This window comes from Anopheles maculipalpis, chromosome 3RL (genome assembly GCF_943734695.1).
Source record: "Anopheles maculipalpis chromosome 3RL, idAnoMacuDA_375_x, whole genome shotgun sequence".
Lineage (NCBI taxonomy): Eukaryota > Metazoa > Arthropoda > Insecta > Diptera > Culicidae > Anopheles > Anopheles maculipalpis.
In genome coordinates this window covers 4956209-4982378 of record NC_064872.1, presented here as the reverse complement: position 1 = coordinate 4982378, position 26170 = coordinate 4956209, and the positions used below count along the sequence as shown (strand labels likewise).

At 43.5% G+C, this 26170-nt stretch overlaps 5 protein-coding genes and 1 non-coding gene across 6 annotated transcripts in view; 2 read left to right on the top strand and 4 right to left on the bottom strand.

The window, feature by feature from the left end:
* LOC126565616 (ejaculatory bulb-specific protein 3-like) overlaps positions 1–26170 on the bottom strand; it is a 142033-nt gene that overhangs the window by 14045 nt on the left and 101818 nt on the right. The gene's annotated exons all lie outside the window — the stretch shown is intronic.
* Positions 4759–5784, top strand: LOC126566020 (uncharacterized). The gene has a single exon (XM_050223220.1). The coding sequence runs from the start codon at positions 4759–4761 to the stop codon at positions 5782–5784; it is 1026 nt and encodes a 341-aa protein (XP_050079177.1).
* On the bottom strand, positions 15522–15594 carry Trnaa-agc (transfer RNA alanine (anticodon AGC)). Its single transcript has one exon. It is a non-coding gene; the product is annotated as a tRNA-Ala (tRNA).
* On the top strand, positions 16327–19403 carry LOC126564199 (uncharacterized). Its single transcript, XM_050221167.1, has 7 exons — positions 16327–16390; positions 16670–17417; positions 17496–17954; positions 18033–18446; positions 18512–18672; positions 18861–19040; positions 19241–19403. Exons 1-7 carry the CDS (start codon positions 16327–16329, stop codon positions 19390–19392), a joined length of 2178 nt encoding a protein of 725 aa, XP_050077124.1. The 3' UTR covers positions 19393–19403.
* On the bottom strand, positions 23803–24620 carry LOC126565259 (uroporphyrinogen-III synthase-like). Its single transcript, XM_050222422.1, has one exon. The coding sequence runs from the start codon at positions 24580–24582 to the stop codon at positions 23803–23805; it is 780 nt and encodes a 259-aa protein (XP_050078379.1). The 5' UTR covers positions 24583–24620.
* Positions 25103–25747, bottom strand: LOC126565387 (exosome complex component CSL4). Its single transcript, XM_050222561.1, has one exon. It carries the CDS (start codon positions 25745–25747, stop codon positions 25103–25105), a length of 645 nt encoding a protein of 214 aa, XP_050078518.1.

Sequence of the window (26170 nt, the reverse complement as noted above, 5' to 3'; positions counted from 1 at the left end):
CTGTTTTAAAAAATTCACTTAGTAGCCATCAGCGAAGAAGGAGGACACGAAGGAAAGGAGCCTCTCTGTGGCTCGTTTTCGGTGGTCTGAATTCCACCAATGTCGATATTATCTGTAAATCGATCAAATCGGGGCGGGTGGGTACAGAGAACAACTAAATTGAAAGTTGGACAGCCAAACAAAAACAAAACACCATTGAAAGCCACACACAAAAAAAATGGCCAAACATCTCACTTTGCTTCATGCGATTAAAATGTTTATGTGTGTTGGTATCTGCCTGTTTTTTTTTAAGTTAGGGTTTGGAATTTTTCGGACAACCTCCGATACGGTTTGTCAATGCTCTCCACCTCCCCTCCCGCGGGTCTACCATTTCCCGGTTACCCTATAATCAGCTTTGCAGCAGGGCGGCAAAGTTGTCAGCAGGCCACTATCGACCGGGGATCGCATGTTTCACATTTCGTCGGACCACATTTGATGCGGCTGACCCTGATGGTTTACGACCTCATGCGAAAAATACTTTGAAGGTTTGGCACCACCATGGATCATGGTTGTGGTGCGGCTACATGGTTAAGGAGAGCTGAAGGAGAGAGCGAGATTCGTAACATAAAACATTCTAATCACGTGCCAAAAAATATCCCGTGCTCTTAATCGGTTGAAAAACATATTCGAAAACATAAGAAGGAACAAAAAAAAAGAAAACGTGTGTGGTCAAATACTATGACCACACCCTTTGAGGAGTTCACCACATTTTGCATAGTTGAGCGATTTTATCGTGTCGATGTTTTCCACTAATGATATGCGTGCTAGTGGTGAACAGATTTGTTGCACAAGGAAACAATCAATAAAAAAGGTAGGCATTATCATACATGAAGCTAATTTATTGCGTGCCTGTGTGCGATAGCTGATGAATTCTATTAATACCTCTAAATCAGTATTACAGCAAAAACGAACAAAAACAGGATCAACTTCAATATGACCGTGATGCGTTTGCTGTCACAACACGTTTTTGCTAAGCTGAAACAGCAGCGTACGGGAAGCAGATTATTTAGACAGTAAATGGCTTTGATTGGAGAATTCAACGAGCTCCGTTGTCGACTTAAATATGTTGACTTCCGCTCCGAGAAGTGACGATGGCTAAGAGATCTCGTCCAAGTGGTCTCGTGTAAAGGTTTTCGTAAAAATATATCTCATATAAAGACCTTTGGAGATAAGCGAGGGCGCGGTCTAAAGGACCTCGAAGAAATCTCGTCCAAAAAGGGGTCGCCTAGAGGGACTTATCTAAGCTTATTTTTAAAGGAGTTTCGCCTGTTTAGCTGTTTATCCTGTGTGCCTAAAGGGTTTTAATGAACGAGCCATGTTGAAAAACCATGTTGCCTCATATAAGTGGCATCTTTCAAGGAATATAGTCCAAAGAATTTCGTCCAAGGGTACCTCGTTAATTATGCCTAGTCCAAGAGATTTTCTCCAAGGAGCCTCGACTGAAGAGGCCTAGTCCAACGGATCTAGTCTAGTTTGCCTTATCTATAGGGATCTCATTAGATAAAGTTTAAGGGATTCTGTAAAAAAAAATCTCTTCCAAAGTTGTATTATCCAAAGATCTTCGTCTAAGACACCTCCTCAAAAGAATCTTGTTTAAGGGGAATTGTCTAAAGGGGTTTTTTCTAACAAATCTCGTCCAAGAATACCTCATTCAAGGATAGCGTCCAAATGTCTGAACTATGGAACCCCATCTGAAAGGCCTCATCTAAGCGCCCTCGTTAAAGTGGTCTCGTACAAGCTGACTTCGTCTTAGAGGCGACTCGTATTGGCCATCAAATGTCTAATGAGTTTTTTTTACACCAATCTCGGGAAGGGAACGTTTCCAATTTACGCAAAAAATTCAAATGTAAATAGAAAAATTTTTGAATAAAGGAAAATAAAATGAAGAATTAAAACCAACATTTTGAAACAATTTGTAAATAAATACAAATGCTTACCATGACTATAATTAAACTTTCTAGATAAAACAATTACATTAATTATCAATAATTTAATTTGTTTAGGCTTTTCTCCTTTTTTGTCCTTATTACTTTAAAGTATGTTGTCAAATTGATTACATTATGGAACGATCCTTCACATACATGTCTTAATGTCCCCAGCGGAACAACGTTGGACTTCATTTTTAACACTAACAAAACAAGCGATAATTGAAAAGTTGACCCTACCAGGTCAACATTTCAACCTCGCATATGTTGGAAACATATCTTTTTCGTATCCTGAAGGCAATGCTGATAATTAATAATTAACTTCCCCTCGCCCCTTGGTCCACTTTCCCATCCCGGTTTCAACAGAAGACAAATGCCGGCCCGACTGTTGGGGTGGGGCTTTGATCCGGTTTGAAATTCCTATGCCCGGTGGTCGATCGTGGTCGAAGCGTAGTGCGTCGATGCCGACGGTGGCATCCCGTCCATTTATCATTACACACGCTACGACGCTGGTGCCGGTCGCCCTGAGTATGATACGCAAAACTGGTGCGCCCGGCTAGAGTTTTAAAGGAGAAAAGGTAACAGAAAGGGGGGGGGGGGGGAGGGCGCTGGGAAGAAATGGTGGTGGGAATCGGATCGACGCTTTGCAAAACCACCTGCGAACGAGGGCGAGAAGTTTGTATCCACGTCAACGCTCGGATCGGTTTCGTGCTTCGTGAAATTGAACTGTCTTGTGAGCTTACATCTTCTCGAATACCCTCGAACAAGGGATTAACAATTTGCAGTTGGACTTTCTATTAACTTCAATGGAATAAAAAAAAAGTCTTGAGCAATAATTCATCCCTTATCTTTCAAATGCGTCCTACGCCCCGGGAAGGTCAAGTCGCTCATAGAATGATATAAAATTGCTCATAAAACGTCCACTCCATTCCATTATCTATTTCCCTCTCTTTCTCGATCTCAACATCTCCCTTTAAGCAAGAAAGCTAAACAAAATAGCAATCTATGTGGTCGTGCCTGCCTTTGAAGAAAGCATCGGTGTGCAAAATCGTGGTCGCCGGCCGTGGACACAATCCCCTTGATGCAGCGGCATAAATTAAAATGATAAATTGATACCGCCAGAAACCAACTTCCAACAGTTTGCGTTTGCACAACTTGCGTTGTCGCGTTGAACATGCAATTAGCTTTTTGCCAACATTATGTGTACGCGCGCGCGCGCGCCCGCTCGTAGAATGCAACTCTAAAACAACCTCCTTTTTTCGCGTTGGGACACGAACATCGGTGCTCCACACGATATTCGATTCGCCATTAGAGTCTCCTAGGCTGCATGCTGTTTCGCGTTGTACGCACAACCATCAAGTCTTGGGTGCGTTGTGCGGTGAACCTTCGGTTTAGATGTAATAATGGAAAGGAGGCTTTCCCGCTGGTTGAATTAGACTTCTAAGAGATTATTATTTATTCGAAAAAGCGGTGTGTAGTACAGAAGAAAAGTAATTTTATGACTTTGTCAAACGATTAAGACCATCTCGGAGCGAAACATTATTTTAATGCTTGCTAATCTTTCTATCTAAACTGCAATAAATTTGTCAGCGAACGATGAACGATAAACGTCTCTCTCAATGGCTTGCGGTTCGTGCATTTGGGTTAAGATTTCTTTAAGATCGTTTCGGAACCAAACCACTCATCAAAGGCATTGCCTCGGACGATCGCTATCGTCCCGGGGTTGGCAAACAGGCGACAAATAGTCATCTTGCAACGGATCTGATTAACGCAAATTTAATCGTTTGCTGGTACGGTGCTGCAATGCATAAACAGTTTAATGCACAAGCTGCTGCATAAATGAATAAATGCATTTTTTTCGCCAATCCATCCTCCCAACGTTTCCCCTTTCGAATGGGCACGGCTCGAAAGACGTTATCCGTTATCACACACTCATCAGCATCGCTGGCGTGGAATCGCAAAAACCCTACCTCAGATAGCTGCTGTGCGACCGATCCAGGGGTAAGCTCTTGTTCTTTTATTCATAAATTTCGCTCCTTACCCAAACCCCATCGATTGGCGTTTTGAATGTGCAGTCGCAAAAAAAAAAACCGGGAACAAAATGTTCACTTTGCGAAATGGTTGTTTATTTTATCTTCAATCGAATCCGCCACTGCAAGAACGGCATGCCCTCACCAGGAACAAACATTTCCGTTGTACGACCGCTGGTACACGTGTTCGGGAGAGAGAGAGATCGTTCAATCAATTATCGAATTACGGGAATGTCAAAATATTGCACCACACCGCATATTGAATGGTTGCGTGTCGTAAAATGTCAATAATCCGCATAAACAACGAAGACGATGTACGCAGCGGTGGCCATTATCGTACGGTATTAATCGGCACACCACATGGTGTGTGAATTAGGGGACGCGCGAAACCGAGCGACTTGGAAGAAGCGCCAACGGAAGAAAAAGAGGCGTAAAATAATAATCGTGAAATTTACAACTGGTTGCAAAGAAGAGTTTCGGGATGAGTCAACAATTTCAATTTCGTGTGTTGTTTTTTGTACTCAATAAATATTTACATATACATATGTATAGTGAAACTGCTTTCAACGGTCGATTCAAGTTCGCAATTTAAAAGTAAATACAAATAAGATCAAGTTAACTTTGCTACTGGTTCACTGGATCGAAAAATGATTCTAGTAGACGTCGGAATAAACAAACTGTTAAAACATACTCCACTCAGTTTTGTAATACGAATTTATCGATTATCTGTGTTAAAGTGGCCAAAAGCTAGTTCAAATATAACCATGTCCATTCAATGGTGGATCCACTGTGGACTCTGCAACAAGCTGCAAGCAAACAAAGAAAGCCAATTCTACCAGTTATCCTGCTCTGACATACTGTGCCGGTCGTGCATGGCCGAAACTAACCGTGGAACAAACTGTCCGATATGCAAGACTTCAGTTAACTTTACCGAACTCGGCGAATATATGGAATCGAAGGAGCGAATACTTTACCACCCATCACCGGTCAGCTTCTATCAGATCGCTGCCAAAACGCTAACCTTCCAGTACAAACACCGGCAGAATCTTGTCCAGGCGATACTGTCGGCACGCAAATCGTCACACCGGCTAGACGAACTGGAAATCAAAATACAACAGAAGATGGTGGAATCCCAAAAAGAGTACGAAAACATCCGTCTGTATCGAAGGACTTTGCAAGTAAACATGCGCAAAACAGAGGTGTCCAGTGGAAGAAGCAACACCACCGGTGTGGAAGCAAAGCATCCGTCCGGGCCAGTAAGATTTTTCCAACGAAGGCTATCAACTTACGCATCTTGTGCGATCCAACCGTACTCAAGCAGTTTACAGCCGCAGCGAAGATTTTCCGTGAATTCTTTCAATCTGGTCAACGGTGTGAAGACGTCACAAGCAAACTCTTCGATGGATTCCGGTATCGGTTTAACACCCTCCCCCAAGGATAGCTTTGCCGGTAGGATTTGTCGATTGTGTAGCAGTACTCCGAAAGAAATATATTCTATAAAATCGAGTGAAATTGCCCAGCGTCGTACATCGATTGCAGCTAGTTTGCACACGAATTACACACCGGTTAAGGCGCCGCGAAGATATTCAACTGCTTCGTTCAATCGAGTTATTGCGGGCGAGAATGCTCTACAAAGCGGGCGGTTCAATTCTGGAGCGACTTTGTCCAATTCTTTGTTTAAGACGTCACAAGCAAAGTCTTCGACGAATTCCGGTATCGGTTTAACACCCTCCTCCGAGGATAGCTTTGCCGGTAGTATTTGTCCATCGTCTACCAGTACTCCGAAATAAATATCTCCTATAAAATCGAATGGAATGGCCCAGCGTCGTACATCGATTGCAGCTGGTTTGCACACGAATTACATACCGGTTAAGGCGCCGCGAAGATATTCAACAACTTCGTTCAATCGAGTTATTGCGGGCGAGAATGCTCTACAAAGCGGGCGGTTCAATTCTGGAGCGACTTTGTCCAATTCTTTGTTTATGGGAAAGAAACCTGCTACCGCTGCTAGTTTGTTTTATATTGAGAATTAAAAATGATTTTGATGTACATCTACAAATCGCAATGCGCCACTTACTGCATGGGTAGATGTTGAACACGGTGTAGACATTAGTTTAAGTAACTATTCAATATGGACATCAAACGCCATTATCGTAAAAATAGTGGAAGTCAATTAGGCACGATAGAGAAATGGAGAAAAGCATCTGTATGATCGTTGTTATGGCTGTGTTCCAATCCGAACCGCAGCGTCGTATAAAATAATAATGGTTAGACTTTAAATGTTCACGACACATCGATACATCCATTAAGCATCATGCGCTATGCTAACCTCGTTCAATTCAATTCAGGCAGATATTAAGACATTCATTCACTCACGCGTTGGATGCTATTAACAACATACAGTCAAGGTGCCCACTATCGTCAGTTCTCTCCCTGGCTAGTGATTAGATTACCCGCACGGATGGGAATTGAAGTGCCATGAAAAGAACGCCCAATTGACTGATTCGAAGCCTTAAACCATGTAGAGTCAGCAGAAAAAATGGGCCATAAACCACTGTAACCGGTACTGCTGGTGAACGTGGACGGCACCTAAACGATCGAGACTCTTGGCACCATTCCGGTAGCCGATTGCACCGTGTGTCGATAATATAGGTTCATTTATTTCGATCCCTTGCTGCAAGCACAACAGAGCAAAACTGTATAAAGTGTACGCCGCCCAGGCACGCAGGGCCACCCATTGGAAAAGCGTGTTTTTTGTTGTTGTTGTTGTTGTTGTTGCTCGTATCGTATCGACTCCGTCATAAATGTGTGTTGTGGGACTCTTGTGGTGGACTACGACGAACTGGTGGCCGGTGTATATTGCGTGCCAAGGGATATTTTGTTCTACGTTGTTTGGTGCGTTCCGTCGTCCATTGCCGTCGGGGATGGAATCGGTTTTGCGCTCTTACGTACGTAGGATGTGTGGTCAAGGTACGTTTCTCGCGCTAAACTAATTCAAAGACATCCAAGCACTCTGCTAGCTAGCCAGCTGGAGGAGTTCAGTATACGATCCTCCTTTTTTTTTCTCGGATCGGGCAGAAATCATGCACGCTCTCGCGCAGTACTGGAGTCATGTACGCATTAAATCAATGACAAGTAATGCGTAGCCTACGGGAATCATTTCCCTCCTTCGAACGGTATCTACAGTCCGGTACAAGTCCTGTGGACTATCAAATTAAGCACGAACCTACACGGGTGCTTCTTTCGTGCCGAGTGCACCTTCCCTGAGGCTGGTGCTTTGTAGGTAAATCAGGAGCATAATTTCTTGCCAACTTGCGGTGGTAACGTTACTTGCCAAACAAATTTATTCCTCTTTCTATTCGAGTCAACCATGTCTAAGACATCCACCGTGACATTGATGTAATTGTTTCCGTAATTAAACCATTTCCTCCGTAAAAGGAGTTCCTCTAATACTCTAGTCTATGGCTCACGTGAGTTCAAGAAATGAATCTATCTCACTCAACCTAATGAGTGCACATTCGTGCACGTTACTTCATTGTCCATGCAACAAGGGGTGTGTTTATCGCGAGTGAACTACCCCGATCACCACAAGATCAGTCTCGTGACTTGAGCGTAAAAGAGGGTTGGTCTCTAAAGGCTCGCGATGGAGGGATCAGAACACAGCTCAGCCAGAGTCAGACAGAAATTAAAATCCCCCACCCAAACACACACCACAGTGATCAAGTGATCGCGCACGAGCGCCACCGTGTGTACCGAGATGCGTATGTCCTTCACGTGCTCCACACATTGTCACGTGATATCGCACGCTATAGGGTGTAGTAGGGAGCACACTTCGTGCCCGGTGCCGGTGCGAGACGGCGATTGGACAGTTTGGTAAATAAATCACTGACCGATCACGGTGAGCGAGCCACAACGGAGCCACGCAGGTCCCCACCAGGTGGCCAGCGGACGGTTGAGACAGGTGGCCGAACTTGGTTGGTGACTGTCGTCTCCTTCGTGTCGTCGAGCCTTGCTGGGGTAAGGTGCGATATTACATAACGCGGTGCGTCAATGCGATTAGCTGGCAGCGCCTTCGAGCGATCGTGTGATACCAGTGACTGTGATTGTCGACTTTTTATTGCTCCGGCACGATACAGCAGCGAGCAGCCGCAAACTCACTGGACGGATTTGCAGTGCCGGTAACTTCATGGTGAGTGGAGACTGATATTTTACGGTTAAAGTTGCACTACATTGTGTAACTTTTTATGTAGTTTTTAAGATTTATGTTCTGAAAAACATAGACGAATCAAATCGTCAGTGGTTTAAAGAAATTTGTTACAATTTTATGTACCTTTAGAGTGTGAAATTATGTTTTAATTGTAGCAAATTACAGCCATATTCAGGGAGGACTATCTCGAGGCACATATAGTCAAGGAAGCTAAAAGTGCCTCAACTGGGCCTCTTGAAGTTGTAGTGTTAAAGATAAGGAATAAGTAAATCATAGTAGACTATAGTACAGCAAGCTAAATTGTAGGAATTAATGAAGATTTTATTCAAAGTATGACATTTACAGGGATTCGATTCGATTGATTCGCTATTCTGTTTGTTTGTTGTTCAAAGTTATATTAAAAGGACCCAGTCCAAAAATTCTGTTTACTCTTATGTCTGACCTGTGTTGACATAAAGCATACTTAGAGACGATTAACATTCTAATGCCACAAAAAGCCGCGGGCCGAGGGTTGGTGTTTACTTAACGACATACCCGCCATGATCTACTACTACTACCGCTGGGGATTATTATAAAACAATTGTCGAACCGCACCGTTGACCGTGGACCTAGCGTGCGTTTACAGCTGGCCTGGAGCTATTAGTTTTACTACCGATCCGTGTATAGTGCATAAAGCCCTTCATGCCCTAACATCCACCAGTGCCCTCACCTACTTGTGTGTGGTAGGGTGTCTTGAAAAGACTCTATTGGAATCGGTCGATGTGATCTTTCGTCAGGCTAGACGTTATTTCCCTTTCGATTTGGTTGACATAAACCAATGATTGGAAAAACGGGGTGGGAGGAAAGAAACTCGCACGGGGGTGGATGACAACAGTCTTTCCGCTACTCGTGCTCTCTCCGTCTCTGACCACGCAATAGACTCGCCGTGTATTTTTAATAACGCAAAGCTCTCGTAACCTCTACACACGACACCTTCTCTCGCCGTTTTTGTTTCATGTTGGTTCGCGATTGATCATACGACCCGCGACCCTGGTGACATTCTAAGCGCGTACTAGCAGAGCCGCACAACGGGGTGAACCTTGCCGTCAAAACAAAAAAAAACTACAACAATGCGACAATGAACACGCTGAAAGACACGATCGAGAAAAATCGCACCTGAAGATGATGATCAAGCAGGACCGACATTGTAGGCGACAGAGGGAGCTTTTTTATTAAACAATTTAATTGGTACGTGGGGCTCGTGGTGTTGCTTCCTTTTCCTCGGCATTGTTTTGATTCGTAGCGGAGAACTGAGGGAGAGAAAAAAAGTGTCAAACATTGCAGATGATCAATAATTTTCGTTCCGTTCAAATTCGACCTCTCTGTGGTCGCATTGCAGAAGCAGTAGCCGATCGATCGATTGATCATAGGATCTGATCGAAGCTAGATCAGGGTCAGAAGCGAATGGTGAATCAGCACCAAACCACCAAGTCGCCAAGTCACGTGAGATAGAGGGGATTAAGATGGGAAAACCTCCCCAACAAAGGTCAGCGTGATGAGCGGCTGCGGTGGAAGATACGATGGGGATGTAAGACAGCTCCCCCCAAAAAAAAAAAGCCTAAAATCATTCACTAATTGGCTCAGTGGCGGTTGTTTGCTGTACGGTGCCGATTGATGAAGCGCTAATAAGCCGTTTGGTTGCCGCACAAAAGACTGAAACAATCGTACAAGCGACGAACCCTTTGCTGCGAGCTAGAACAACAAGTCATATGCCCTATAAAACACTTGCACCGGTGCTTTGGCGCAAAAAGGCAACGAATGGTGCCACATAAACTCTACACTCTCTAAGGTCATCTTAAACCTCCTGGAGGTGTCCTCTCACTGTACCTATTAACACCGAGTTACCGATTGTGTTGTACGCTTCCTATTTCGAAGGTTGTTATCCATCCTCTCGCTCAATCGCTGTCGCTCTTAAGCTCGATCAATCGATGTAATACACGAACCAGTTGATTCTATAAACAAAAGCATTATTGTTTTGAATTCCACACATGCCAGAACATATTATTTATGCTCCAGCGAGGTGGGCAAGCACCCATTACCCATCATCACGAAGTCACTTGTTTATTGGGTCGAAGGTCAAAAAACCTCATGGGGTGTTACACAGATCAAACATCGAACGGTCTGTGTGAGTCGTGCATAGGGCACAATTATTGAGTTATGTTTCGTGAATGTATAATTAGCAAATTATGCTTCTACCAACGTGGAACTTTGGTTGGTAAGGAATATTGAATTTTAATTACGCCTTTCACAGCCGCGGCTCGTTAAAGATGGCACGGTGTGGTGTGTCATTTGCTTATTGGATCGCAGCTTTTAAAAGCCACTCAATGATGGTCATTATTTTACACACCAACAGTGTTATTATGCTAATTGTTGTTAATATGCATTCGCTGAAGAGCAGTACAATAATCTAATTATAATTACTGATTCTAAATTTTGGGCATGCAAGAAGAGAGTTTCTACGAAGTTGACGAAGACGTATCAGTGATTGGAAGATAAGATTAAAAAGAACAGCCCATAAAAAAAAGTCAAAAGAAGCAACAAAAAGCAAGCTTCTGAAGCAGCTAGCAGATCATTAAGCAGTTTAATTTGTCATCGTCTTTCTATCGTGCCATGTTCGCTTTTAGTTTTTTGCGCTCTATAAATCTAATTGCCATCGAGATCCGGGTGCAATTCAAAACAATACCAGTGGCTAACGTATCCAGCAAAAGCTTACGTTCCAACACCGCCCGTCAATTTAAAGAAGCCGAGTACTATAATGTTCGCTCGATCGACGGTCCAGAATTCGTGTCGGCGCGTATCGTAAACCTTGACGAAGTTGGTAAGTTTTATATCCCGGAGGTTTTACGTTCCATACCGCCAAATTTCAAACACACTCTAGGACACTTGCGCTATCCTTTTCTGTGTAGCTACCGGCGTGATTCTGGGGGAAACTGGTTCCAATTCAACTCGTTCGTTGATGAATAGGCTGTTCAGGAAAGCTTTTTTGTGTGGTACAAATTACCACTCTTTCTCTCACTCTGATGCTGCTCTGGTTGAATTTGGTGTGAAGATAACAAACCATTTTGGAGCCTTTTTTGCGAACTTTGTGTTTAGCTGGTGCTATAAAACTGGAAACAAACTTGCTTTCGAGCGTTTAGAGTCGTTATGAAGTTTTATGACAACACTAGACAAACTACACGTATCGGGTAGCAGCGGACGTTGCCAAAACAACAGCCCGATTTTGGGATTCTCCAAGCTCTCAAAGACACATCCACAATGTGCTGCATGTCTTGATCAAACCAAGAATAAGCATGTTGTCGACTATTTTTCACAGAAAAACTGTTTTTTGTGGAATAACTGGGGGTGGAGGAATTGGGATTATCTGTTCCACAAAAACCGCGCGATTCTAATGCACAAACTAAAGACGCATTCAACGATATGCGGAACGATCCGATCGGACTAAAACTGAGTGAGCTATCGCCAATTTTTCACGGGCAAATGTGGTCCCAGAAACTCTCGGAAAATTCCGTCAATAACCGGCGATAACTCTCACTCATTTCAGGTCTGATTGGGACGTTTTGCATAGCGTTGGATGCGTGTTTGGATCGCGCATCTCTTTGTGGAACACACCCCCTCGATTCCGCTAGCCTCTCGCCCAGTTGTTCCGTGAAAAAGGGGTTTGCTGTGGAAAAATCCCCAGTTACTCGTTCATTTTCGTTTTTATTTTATTTAAATCAATGTTCAACGATCATCAAAAATAATAACTGTCGGGAAGGTTAGTTCTAAATTGGATTAAATGGCTTCACATGGGTAGCAAAATCGGAAGCTAACCGAACTTAGAATTAATTTGTGGTAGAGGGCCCCAATTTCCGCTCCGCTTAGGGCCCACAGAAAGACTAAATCCGCCACTGCGGCGGATCCGATGGTCTCGGAAACGATGGTATAATATTTTTTATAGCAACGCCTACTTTGCTAAACATGTTGTTGCTAAAGATACACTTGAAGTTTTGTTTGGCAACAAAACTTCTTGCTTTCAATGAACAGATACCAATTGTACGGCACCTCTGTACTTGTAGCTCGTGCCACAAACCTCCAAGATGGATGCTGCTGATCAGATAAACTAAAAGTACAATCCGACACACACACCAATCTTCATCGTCCATCGAAAAAAGAGCGTTTTAACGAGCATGCTCTAATTTTACCACAACAAATGGAATGGTTTTGACCGAATGGCACTCAGGGTGAATCAAAGCGAACCTGCATCGTAAAACACTATCGTTGGCGGCTCCCTGTAACGACAACGGCAAGACTTTGGACAGAATGAGAGAGGAAACACACATACAGATCATCCCTTCCCCCGGATGTTGGGGGACCGGCGCACTTAACGCACCCTGATTGGATCAACCATAAAGGAAAGTAAGGAACGCTGGCTTTAATCTTATCACAGTTTAATTGCGCCGTTAAAGCCAACTTTTATGGACCATTTCCCAAGGTTTCGGGCCGGCACAAGTATTCGGAGTATCGCACCGATCCTGCTGTAGTGTTATTTTGTATGCACAAAAAAAGCGCACACATAAAAACGGTCTTCGCGCGGGAACATGTGAATTCGCGCATTTTACGACACAGTTAACTGGAACCGCGTGTTTTCTTCGCGATCAAGATTGTGGATCGGCACACAAAAATTTGGTCCATCTCCCCCGCTGAGACGCTACAAAATTGGAACGCTCTGGCTTTTATTTTCTGCACCACAAATTGATCAAATATCACTCAACAGCGATCCACTTTCAACGAGATTACAATCCCGTACCCGGAGATCACCACCAAATGGGATGATAATGTCGCATTCCTACCGGTCCGATTTGCATCCGGCACGAACTTTGGTGCCGGAATTGTTTTCATCCAGTGTTGGCACATTTTGACCCCGGAAAGCTGATTACGGTGCACGTTTTACTGCCAGTAATCAGCCTGCAGTATGCCACGCCTTTACAGAAGGTTACGCACAAATGCAATTACCAAACTCAATCGCAACACGCAAGACTCAATCGTACTGTAGATCACAGAAATTCTTGATTTGCAAACCGTCACGATTCTCTGTGTGTGTGCGAAATTTAATCCTCCATAACTCCCGGAGCTTCAACTCGAACAAACAATCGTGTCCAGATCGTGCGATACTTGTGAAACCATCCAGAAGTCCAATCGTTACGCGGGGACACAGTACTATTCCTGCATTTTCCCAAATGCATGATTTCGGCCATCTCGACGTCGACAGGTTCGCCCGCGGGAAGAAACAATATAATTTACGGCACCATTATCAACCCACGCCAGGTAAGTCTCGCGCCACACTCACAAAACCGCCATAGTCGGTGGTGGTTATAATTTTGACAACATTATTTTCAACATCCCAGGAGTGCCCATAAAGGAAGGAGAAAGAAGAAAGGGGAAAAGCACCAACCGCTTCCTTTATTTCGCTCGCTACCCGGTTTAGGCTCAATTTAGGTTCATTGAAAATTCATTCCGTTCCAATTTTATGGGACCACGAAACGAGCAACACCAAGAACATTGGGAGCGGCATGTTTTTGCCTACCAGCACATGGAATTCACCTGCAGAAATGCATTTGCTACCACCACCACCACAAAGAAAAGACGAATCGTGCTGATTCAAATTTTAATTGCTTCTCTTCCATTTTACTTAGCGTAAGCGGCTTTCCAGTGCCAGAATCGTGTGATTATGGGCATTTAACGTTTGCTGTAATAAGTGGATAAATACATAAAAATGATTGAACGAACAAACAAACAAGCAAACAGATAAATAAGCTAATCAACACCGCGGACCCGTGGTACGGGTTGCGAGCGTGAGATGTAGTGCGTGTTGCGTGCATTTAGGTGCTTTATCATGCTTTTTATATTTACCTTTTCCTTCAGCATAGGTAGTTGTATTATTTTTTTCAATTTATATCAGCAATGAGGTAATTAAATCTATAATTCCACTCTCCTATCGAGCAAAAAACAAAAAGCAATCACACATTGCAGACCATCGACGCAGCTTTGTTACATGTTTTTGAATGTCGATCACGATAAAGCTTATAAATAAAATCATAAATTCTACGCACATCGGTCACCCGGGTGCGCTTCTCGCTTTGGTGCTGCAACGAACAGCACAGCGATCGCTTTCAATCGATTCGCGCAACCAAACGATACATTTATGCAGCCACTATTGGGTGGCTTACTAATAATCTTTCGCTTCCAATGTGCTGGACACAGCATGCACGTTAATGTTCCTTGCGTGGAATGGTTGATGTGACTTTTTCTCCCCCTTCTTTTGCCGCACAATCGCACCACAGTGAGTCGATGCTGGAATGTATGCTTCCCAAGGCCTCCGAACATGGACCGCGAAGGAATCCTGTGGACGTGTCGTGCAAATTCCAACCACGATCGATTTCATCCCATCGCGGACGGATAAAGTTGTACACTACAAGTTCGTTCCGATCAACTTCGGAAGCGTTGAACAATTTTGCACTGTTAAAGGAAGCTTCTCCTGTTTGTAGGGGTGCGCTGCCGGAAGACGCTGGTGTCCCGCTGATGTCATTCCACCTGCGGGGGGAATGATGTGCTGCTTTTCAATTATGCGCCGACGCCAACGGGTAGCCGTCCCGTCGTTGTAATTAATAATCGCTAATTGCCCGATATTATCTCCCTGTGTGGATCCCGTTGGGCCTGGTTCGCGCGGCAGACAGATAAGCTGACCTGCAAGTATTCATTTTTATATTATTGCTTGTGCACCCCACAATGCTACCCCAGATACATATGTATGTTTGGAGATCCTTTGGGTGCGAGTGAAAAATGCTCACGGGCAGTCTATACCGATCGGGGTCATTGTTAATGAAATTGTTGAATATGTTCAATTAACGGCCTCTGCCCGTGGCCAGTCCGGTCAAAGATTGATGAGCGTCGGATATAGGTGGGATCCCACCTGTTACGGATTTTTTAGGGCGAGAAAGATCTTCACACAACGATCCCGACACGATAAGGCGGTCCCGTGTGGTTGTGAAGTTCCACCAAACGTAATGTATGTGATATGCATGAGTTGTGATAGGAATGTGAGGGACTTTGTAGGTGCCAAACGTGAGATTGATTGATTTGTAATTTGGAGTGAAGGATGCGATCAAAAACGTTCATCCCAATTCAGCATCTCCACAAAGGTTGAATAATATGATTTCATGAATACCTTTTGTATAATGTTAAAAAGTCATAGTAATATAATATATGTTCTGGACTAAGGTTGAAAAAAGTTCCGTGTGAGGTTGGAGATGCCGGGTATCGATCCCGGTACCTCTCACATGCTAAGCGAGCGCTCTACCATCTGAGCTACATCCCCTGATGAGGAGAGTCAGGACTATTTTTAACCCATTTATCATACAATATTGTATTAATAAAGAAATACTTCGCGATTAGACGATAGAGGATCAACATTAGCCAAAAAAATTTGATAAAGTTTTTAAAGTTATAGAAAAAAAAGCTTCAACGTACGATTTTATCACCCAAACATCATAAAAATCAAGGCAAAACTCTTTAAACGTACAACCTTTTTAACCCTTCTTGATAGATAATAAAGTATCAATCCTAAAATTTAGATCTTTCGCGATTAGCTTTATCTACAAGAAGCTGAATCCATTCCTCATCTTATCACGTACAACTGTCATCGAACAACTAATACATGAAACGTGCTCAAGCAATACAAAATCAACAGTGAGAAAATCCCGCAAGACAACTAATAGAACCACTCACAACAGCCCTACAATACGACGCCGAAGTCTGCCCCGGCACCTTTTGGCATCTTATCAAACACACAGTTGATAAGGGCTTCATCAGCGGTATCGGTGTAAGGTGGAGAAGTGTTGTTTGTCGTGATAAAATGTCCATCAACCAACCAGGCTGCCAGAATCGAAACCTTCACCTAGTCGTGTGCAATTTAGTGTGATTTGTACGCTTGGAGGCCCACCTCGGAGGCGCGCATCAATATGCGAGTGCAGTTTTCCTTCGTAAGAGTGTGAACTAGATTTATTACAATTATTGAACGGGAAAAGCTCCGTAGAATAGAGTGGCTACAATGGTTAAAATGAAAAGATTGCTGGCAGTTACTAGCGCCACGTCATTGGTTGTGATCTTGTTCGGTAAGTTGCGTGTAGATCTAGACAAAAGTGGTGTTTGAATAGCGGTTAGCAAACTATTCTACGTGCATGCAAACTCCTCCACATTGTTTGTCTACTTTGAGCTCCTCGTCGAATCTGATTTCGAATGACCGAAACAGTATAAGCTCGATAAGATAAGAAAAATCGCACATCGAAGTGTTATTGCTTAATGACGAGTTGTTTGGGTGAATTGACGACGTTTGTGGTAGCTTCGTGCTTTACTCGTGAGTGAAGATTCGTTTTTGTGTGTTTTTGTTGCAGCTTCGAACGTTCTCGTAACGGCCCAGCTGCAGCAGGATGAGGCATACGAGCTGTCTGATCTGCAGTCGGTGCTGGAAGATAAGCCCAACGTTGATAGCACCCTAACGGATGACTATGTCAACTGTCCTCCTGAAGATCCGGTAGGGGGAGAGCAGCTTGATGTTCAGCCACCGCCATCACCAACAGTATCATCTGAACAACTGAAAATCACTGCCGCTACCGCTGCTGTTGGGAGTCCAAAGTTCGAAGACTATGCTCCACCGGTGAAGAATGAGAATGGCCGTTGGGTAAGACTACCGGGGATGCGCCCAAGAGGAGACCCTTTCGATCAGGTGAAAATCGTTGAAGATCAACAAGATGTTGAGTTGCAAGACGCGACGGAAAATCTTTCCATTGGTAACGTTGGACAAGTTTTTGAAGAGGCAACCGAAACACTGGATGGTTCTGGCGATGATGGCATGCAGCTGGAAGGATCTCAAGAGCAGGAAACCGTAGAGCGCATTCATGTACCAATCCAGAAGCCCATGATGCCAGTAAATGTTGCGAGTGAGGACCCTTCCGATGTGGAGATCGCCCAAGAGAAGGGTTATCTTAAGCATCTCGAAGCACAAACCCTGTACGATCTTGCGGAAGGTGAAACTAAAGCGCAAGGTGTGAAAAAATTCCTAGAGCAACATCCGGAAGAAATTGTGCTGGAATCGCCCAACTATCCGAACCCGTACCCGATCGAGATTAACGATCATCGAAAGTGAGTAAGCCTGGAGTGGATGGGGGGAAGTGGTAACCGATCTAATCTTTAACATTCTGTCTTCGCTTAACCCCGCAGCTTCACCGTCGATGGTGGACGTGGCGTCCAGATCACAATTCACGATCTAGATCTCAATCCAACTACCGACTTCCTGTACATTCGGGCCGGAAATCTGGAAGACACCGAAGAGAAGGGTCCGGTACTGACCGGCACGTACACGGAACCGCTACGCTTTTTGATTCCACAGACGACCACGTTCACCATCCACTTCGTCGCCCAACAGGACGCGGCCGTGAAGCAGACACATCGAGGCTTTCAGCTGTCGTACGCTTCCTTCGGGGAACTAAACTCGCCAACGACACCGACCACGACGGAAGTGATCGTACCGCAGGAGGAGCTCCAGTGGACGACGAAGGAGATTGTGATGACGCCGCAAATGATGGAACTGCCGAGCACGTGGGACGAGATTAAGGTAGCGCTATCAAACGCAAGCAATCATTACATCGAAAGTCACAACTTGACGTACATGCCTAGTCGGTAGGTTGATTTGCTTTTTCTTTCTTGGAGCGGGAGAATTCGATGGAAGATTCTCAAAATTGTTTCCCCCGTTTTTAGGCCGTTCGATGTGAAGCTGCTAGCGCGGAAGTGTCCCGATACGTGGCGGAACTACGAGAACTGTGTTACGTTGGAGTTTGCTATCCCTTTGCGTCCCATTTTTTACGAGCCGTCAGATGATGATGATGGATTAGCATTCGGTTTTGGTAATAAATTCTTGCAGAAGGGTTTCATCTCAATCTCGACTACCGAAGCCGACGAACCGCAGTACGAGCTGGATGTGAAGAATCTGGATGTGATGTGGGAAGAGTTTGGCCAAATGGAGTTGCAGCGTGCCGGGTACGATCTGTACATTATGCCCGAGAACAGTCGCATCCTGCTGACGTGGATAGGGATAAGTTTGGCGATCGTGTGTACGTTCCTGTTTGTGCTGTACATGATTTGGAAGATCGACGTCTTTAAGGATTATCGCAGGTGAGAAGCGAATGTGTAGAAGAGAACTGATGTACCTTGTTAACGTGTTGGAATTGTTTTTGAAGGATTTCACGCTCGAGCCACAACACCAACGTGGACGATGATAAAAATGAGCTGAAAAAGAAGGAGTTTGATATCTCCATGTTCCCATCGCCTCACCAGGTAGTGCCAACGTTCTTCCCCACCGGTGATCCATACGGTGGGCCTGAATCGGATGCTCAGTACGGTAAGTTTGCTGCTTAATGGCTCATTAACAGCGACACCGTCGGTAATTACATTAACTTCACCAATTTCGGTTAAATAATGAGTCCAATTTTCCACATTACCCACAAACACACCCTGTTTTGCTTCTGGAACAGGACAAACAGTACGGTGATAAAGAGTAATATTTTAAATTGTTTCACTTTCGAGTAGCGTACGATAATGCAACGATGAGCCAGTGGCCGGAAGACTTCAACGATCCGCGCTATCCCGAAACATCGTTCAGTACCGACCATCATCAGCAGCAGCACGGTAATCAGCGAACCGGTCCGACGCGTCCCTACGAACCCGTCTCACCGATGGACTTGTCACCCGCACCGGTCGATTTTAATGGTACGTGTGTCTGTGTGTGTGATTGAAAAAAAAGAGTTAAGACTGAATCTCGGGAGCCAGTAAGGAACCCGTCCCAAGACCGCCAACAAGGGGCGTCTTATCCTGACACAAACGGTCCGATTGATCCGTTTGTTTTACCGAAAACATTTACATTTACGCGACAACCTCTTCTTGTGCTTCTTCCTTCTGCTATTGCCCAGTATCGCCCGTCCGTTCCTCGCGTCCTTCAGCTGGGAGCAGAAATAATCCATTTTTATCACCACCCCGAGTAGGAGGAGGAGGAGTAGGAGGACCTCGAATGTCCACCGGCAACCAACCACCGCCACCACCACCACCGCCCGGTTTAAGGTAATAAACTGTGTGGAACGCGGTTAATTAAAAATATGCGAAATACCCGAACCCGAGGGGCCGAGGATCCAGGCTCCCAGACACAAAATTGGAGCAAGAAAAAAAAAGGCTGGAAGGAGAAACAAACTCTATAAAATAAAGTAACAACCATCCCCGCCAAGGAAAGGACTCGAAATGTCTTGTTTTTGTATCAGAGCGGGACTGTGATGCTTACGAAAAAATTAAACAGGTGGAACAAGCTGCAAGGAGTCCTTCTGAGGTCTCTCACACGCAGAGAGATTAGCATTGAAGTACAATTTTCATAAGGTTGATGAAAAATGCATTCGGTTCGAGTTTATGGCGCTGGTGCTGCTGCTGCTGCTGTTGCTGTTGTGACCCGTACCGTCATCGCTGATGGGAGAAATCAATTAATTAATTTCATGACGTTAATCTTTCGCCGTGGAACTTCCCATAAGCGAGGTCTCCCAGTACCTGAACCAATTTAGATGGTTGTTCAATTATATTGGTGCTGACCAGAACGAATCAACCGGTCGCGCCTCATCAACCGGGTGTCCCCGGGTTTAATTTCTTTCCTTCCTCTTGGGTATCGTTCTCATCATCATTGGCAGCTCCAGTTTAAAATCGTTATCCAAACACCGAGTACCCGTCCTCCAGGAGGTTAACACTACGTGAAAGACGAACCTCCTTCACAAACCACAGTGATCCGCGACAGGGGCACCATTCAAGCAATAATATTGATTTCATTCATTTCTTCATTTTACGCAAATTAAGCTTCCGCCACGCCAAATGCAAAACTGTTATCACATGTTTGAATAAAGGACCCCAAAACGCTGAAAGTGAGTCGACGAAAACGAGTGGCATTTTGGCTGTGGATGTGATAATGAACCCAAGTCGTTCAGCAGCACCAGCCGTGATTTGGTTATTAATTTCGCGTGGTTCGTTTCTCGTTTCCCTTCCGTTCCGGATACCGCTTTACGGTTAATTAAACGACTGATGCACGGGCTACATGCAAGTCCACCGAACGATAATTACACTTATATACAATAAATGGAAATGATTATAATTTTCTGCAGCGTTCTGGAGCTGCGACCAATATGGCCAGTGGTGCGGTATTTTTGTAGGTGCGCGCTGAGTTTAATCAAGCATAAAATTAAGCTTTTTGATGGTGGTTTATCATTGCTTAATTTTGTTACACTCTCTGTAGGCTGAGGGAGAGGAGGATTATGTTTCGTCTTAATGAAAGGAACAGTCGTTACGCGATCTTGATATTTTTTTTTAATTCAATATTCTCTGCTTTCTGGTGGACTCATCTGTATTGTCACTTCAGGTTGTAAACGTGGTCAAAAAATTACAAGACCGTCGTCCACAAACTTTTGTTGAAAGATCTAGCACAAACCTTTGGGCAGGCTTTGTAACTACAAGCGAGAGCCCTCTCCAATCAATGATGCTCATGTCTCGTATCTCGTAAATTGGGGTCGTCTACCACATGGAATCTAAGGTCGGTAAGTTTTCTTTTTTTGGTACCCATGACATCACGTCATTTAATGGGATGTTTTAGCTAATTTTCTCTACACTTAGTTTAATGATCGTTGATTATTGATCTAAATAAGACAAAAATCGTATCTTGACTGTAAAATCTGCTTGCCGAGAAGTCAAACTTGTAAATAAAATTATTCAAAAAAAAAATCAATTTGTTGAGAAGAATTTGTTTCGTTTTGGTGATCCGTATTGTTTGTGTTACATGGAGGAAGCTTTCAGGAACCGAAAACATTGTTGGAGTGTGTGTGCAAAAATTATACAAAAGTGTTCAAAATATGTGTTTTATTATTCTCTACCACTTACTAGAACATCTCTTTCCGCTATCTCTTCAAGTTTCTGTTTTATTGTCTTAAAACAGGCATTCGCTTAGTTATTTCAAATTATGTTTATAGGCGGCTTCGGATTTATATAGTACGGTAGAGAAAAAAGGATCGAATTATATCAATTTGTTATGCTTAAATAATGAACAAAAAACGATTACAATTAAAATAAAATTCAAAAACACATCTTACTGGAACGGAAATATATTTTTCAAGACGGAAAGAAAATTATTTTATGTTACCTTTTTAAACTTCAATTTTACTACCTCCTCGACTGGTATGCTCTCCTGTTAATCCTGGTCAAATTTTGCCGCATCGAAATTTGGTCGGTTTTAACAGACGCATCGAAATTTTGTCGGTAGTAACAAGAGAGTATGCATTCGAGGAGGTAGCTGGTATCGTGCTTCAAAACTTTCAAATTCAAATTTGAGCTTTAAAGCTTTCCAAAAATGCGCTCTATTACAGCTTTCTGCGCCTACTATTATGCAATCCGCTTTACAGATATATAAAGCTTTAGCAAGCTATAATTTCTAAGCATTTGTGCGCCGTTAAGTATGCAATGCGCAAAGCATCAGGCGGTGTTTTTCTACCAAGTAAGCAAAATTCGATGTTTTTTCGGCTGTCATGCTACCTCCTGCTGGTATGTTCTCCTGTTACTCGAAATCAAATTTTGGTGCAAAATTGGTGCAGCGCTTCCCGATACAAAACCGAGATCGGAATATTTTTCCCATGGGAGGAATTTAATTATTTTTATGCAAATGCAAATGGAATACGAAATATTTCTTTCTTTTTTGATAATAAATCCAATTTAGATTTTTTTTCTTTCCTGTATGTAGTAATAAAAATAAAGGACTTGGGGTTTTTTTTTTGGATTTGGATACTGCTGGTCGAATTTTCCGGCAGTTTTTGGGAGTTTCCGCTAATCTCGTGGAAGAAAATTGGCGATATCTGGCTCATTTTTCGTCCGTTTGGGGCATACAGCGTAACGTTAGATTCATCTTTGTACCAAGCATCTTTTTGTGGAACACCCCATCCCGATCCGTTCAGCTTCCTTTCGGAGGGAACTCCTATAGATCTTCATCGTGCAACCGGGGGCCTTATATGAGGCAACTAAGGCCCTAGGCGAATCATAGACGAGGCTCTTACTCGTTCCATAACTGCTCTGACAGGATGGGAGAGGGAGGAGAGAGAGGGGTTTAACTTATTCCAAAACAACAGGGGTAAATGCCGACGAGGCCTACATCGGCTCCGAACATAGGTCAATCCGCCACTGACCTACGCTGTAGTTGATCGATCGGATAGTTCCCAATTACATATCTACGAATAGTATAAGTAGATCTATATCTAGAAGAACAAAAGAAATTATCCAAGCACAACTAAAACTACTTTCAAAAAAGGACTTAATTTGAGCAATAATTTTTCTACAGATATCTTTCGATGTACAGATATCAAAAACCAAGAAAACGGCACAGGCCCCACGAAATATCAACATTTTGCCATTTGTTGGCAATCTTCTAGTGCTTTATTTTCAAACGCGCCCGTAACGTAACGTTAAAACAAGGAACTATTCCAAAAAGTGTAACAATTATTGTTTCCCATATCAAATAGATGATGTACGCACAGCTAAGTCTTTGAACGATTTGATGAATTGCTAAGCTAAAATAGTATAATTTTGCATTTGTCTCCTTCTATTAAAAACGAAATCATTTCTAACAAGAAAACTAGAACAGCTAATATTGACTATTAAGGGAGAAAAACATAAACCATTTTTAAAATAAATCCACTATAGAAGTGCGTAAAAAAACGCTCTAAAATTCACGCTAGTGTCCCATAGAGAGTTTTGGCTAGGCCATAATTTTTCACCATCACACAGTGTCCGGTGTGAGCGGAGGAACTAATTGATCATTATTGTATCTTCGTTTGGCTTAATTGGCATACATATTTTCATACTTTTTTTTACGTTGTAACAACTATAGTGTCGTACTCGGGAGAGAGTACGACACACACGATTATCACTAAAACAGCGCCAAAAATTGACTTTACGACTCTTTTTTTCTGATTAGTCTATTGCTTTGGACATTTTTAACTGTCCAGCTGATGCAGGATAGATCGATAGAAGAGATGTTACAGTAACAAATGTATTGTTGAATAGAAAATACACCCTTCTTAGTAATAAAAATATCTAACACGTTGAAAGCAATTGAAAAGGTAGAAAATTCAAACTAGGAAAAAAATATTCTTCCTCTACCAAAACTCTTTCCATCATTCCTTATTAATTCCAACTGGCTAGTATACACTTTATAACAACAAGATTTCAATAACATTCACGATTCGTTTAGTTAGGTTGGTTTCTGTGATTCGCTTCATTCTACAACTTTCTAGCACTTCTTGGCTACGGCATGCACGAGACGTTAAAGGGGCTCAACACAGTACACTCTCTCAATCTCTCTGTTATGGTGTGTCGTCTTCTAGGTGCCGCTAACATTTAGGTCCAACTAAATACACACCGAAGACGGATTATTGCACCCCGGGGAGTTATCTGCCTCTATCCGTTCTTAGGTATCCTGCAGTAAAGCTCCCACGACATAATCGGGCGATGGTTTCTCAGCCGTTCGGTGCACCGTAATGCCCTTGTTTTCGATCGCTTTCTTCGTGCTTGGACCGATCGCAATGATCCGCTTGCCGGTTAAATCGATCCGATGCTTTTCAAACACCTGCGCACAGTAATTGATACCGGATGGGCTAAAAAAGAGTAAACTATCGATCGTCCGATCACTTTTCTCCTCACGCTCACCACGAAAGAGGGCAACAAGACTTCGCTCGAGATCGCGATGTGGTACTGTTTCGTACACCTCTACCGAATCGAGCGAGTAACCGTACTCGGACAGCTTGTTCTGCAGTACGTCCTGCTTTAGATTTCCGCACGGGAAAAGGAAGGGCATCGTGACGGTTTTGTTGTACAAATCGGTTTTGATAAAGTCGGCCAAATTGCTCGCATTTCCCGAATGGTGGCCCTTTGTGTCGAGGTCAAGCGTACGTTGGATGAGATCGCGCGACGTTTCTCCCACGCTGTAGTTTTCGAGCGTTTTCCAATCGTCCTTCAGCTTCTGGCCCCGCAGCGCATCCCGCACGGCCGTTATGCTACGGGGGCTGGTAAAGATAAGGCCTGAGTACTTGTAAGGCGACAGTAAGTGATCCCGCAACACATCCAAATTTTTGAAGGAAAAATCTAGCGTCGGTATGAAGACTGGTACGAATCCGTGCTTCTCGAGCAGCGTTCCGTAGTTGTCCGTATTGTCACTTTCCGATTTTAGTATCACCACCACTTTTCGCATCGTGCAAACGCGGTTCTGGCAACCGGGCAACCTGCAACGTGTACCTGCAAATCGCAGCAGCAAAGCACCACGAACACGAAGATGGGGGATGCAATTGGTGTTGATTATGCGAATGAAATTTTCACCATTTATCGATGTTTATATTTTGTTTTTGTTGCGCGCGGTTTTGACAGCTGATATGGGGTGATGGTAAACAAATGCCGAGTGCTGTTGCAAAAAGATAATTTACAATGAAGAATTTTAAAACAAAAATTGTTCAAAAATGTATGTTTTTGAAATATCAAGATATTGTAAAACCATGTAAAGCCTTTTGTTTGGTAAATTTCCAATAAAAAGTCGTACGAATTTATGACTACAACTTTCAACTCCGAGTCATAACCTTATTTAAACGTCAAATCGGCACAATGTTTAAATGCGTTTTGAAAAATGTTCGGTTTGCAAAGCATTTTCTCCCTGCTTTATTGGTCTGTACGCGTAATTTTATTAACTTTCTTAGCATTCAAACTCCTTGCCGTTACGCTCAAAACAAAGCTAGATTTTTCTTCAACGATTCCCCTTTCTCCGGTACCACCTTGGCCACTTTGCGCGATTCCTTTACTAGCGTTTCGGGACACTGCACCTCCGTCCAGCTGATCGGTACCATCGGGATTGTCTCCGCTCCCCAGATAGCTCGCGAGCTGGGCGATAAGGCCACCACAACGCCCAGTTCATTATCCGCAGTGGAAAGATGAAACACATTCAGCTCGATTTGATGCAGCACCCGTGCCAGCACTATATCACCCGGTCGGAAACATTTGTGCATTTCAACGCGATCTACCTCCGTCGCACGAACGTCCTCTTTGCGAATGATGCCTCGGAGCGTGCGATTTAGGGCGGCCTTTCCAATGCACAGTATACGGCATTTAGCCATCCGGTGCTGTACGGCTGTGATCCGTGCCGTTACGATGTCGCCTATGATTGGAACTGTTGCACCACCACCGAACGATACCACGGATATGTAGGTGTTTTTCTCGCGCTTCTTCATCTGCACTATGCCGGCAAGCGTAGAATGGATGTAGCCAAGCTTTTCATACGTTCCCTCACCGGCTACCGTGAATTCGGACGCTGCACACAACACTTGACCCGGTACACATATGAGGGTTTGTGGCTCACTTTCTTCATCCATTTTGCACTCCATAAAGTTAAATTCAATGCAAAATCGTAGCTCCGGTATGAATAATGTAGATAAACGTGATTGAAGTAAACAAACCGCGCTTCCCTTGCTGTGACAACTGGTTTGACAGTTCATTATTACAGCGGCACGGAAAGGGAACGTGCTCTTACAGCGGTAAGATAATGCACTGTGGAAGATTCCTCTGTTTTTTATTTTTTTTTATTTTTAAAAAATATTTTTTTGTGTAATCTTGTAAAATACATACAAAACAACGAATGAACCCGATGCTGTAAACGAATAATAAATTTAAATATAAGCATTCAATCGACCGCTGTACAAAAGAAAATATGCTAATGAAAAAAATAACGGCTTTATATTATCTTTATATTTTGCTAAATTAAATTAACAAAATATAAAGATTTCGTAGCATGATTC

Coding starts and splice junctions, on each gene's coding strand:
- LOC126566020 (XM_050223220.1), top strand. CDS start 4,759: ATGTCCATTCAATGGTGGATCCACTGTGGACTCTGCAACAAGCTGCAA.
- LOC126564199 (XM_050221167.1), top strand. CDS start 16,327: ATGGTTAAAATGAAAAGATTGCTGGCAGTTACTAGCGCCACGTCATTG. Junction 17,418..17,495: donor GAGATTAACGATCATCGAAA/GTGAGTAAGCCT, acceptor TTAACCCCGCAG/CTTCACCGTCGATGGTGGAC. Junction 18,447..18,511: donor GTCTTTAAGGATTATCGCAG/GTGAGAAGCGAA, acceptor TTGTTTTTGAAG/GATTTCACGCTCGAGCCACA.
- LOC126565259 (XM_050222422.1), bottom strand. CDS start 24,582: ATGCGAAAAGTGGTGGTGATACTAAAATCGGAAAGTGACAATACGGAC.
- LOC126565387 (XM_050222561.1), bottom strand. CDS start 25,747: ATGGATGAAGAAAGTGAGCCACAAACCCTCATATGTGTACCGGGTCAA.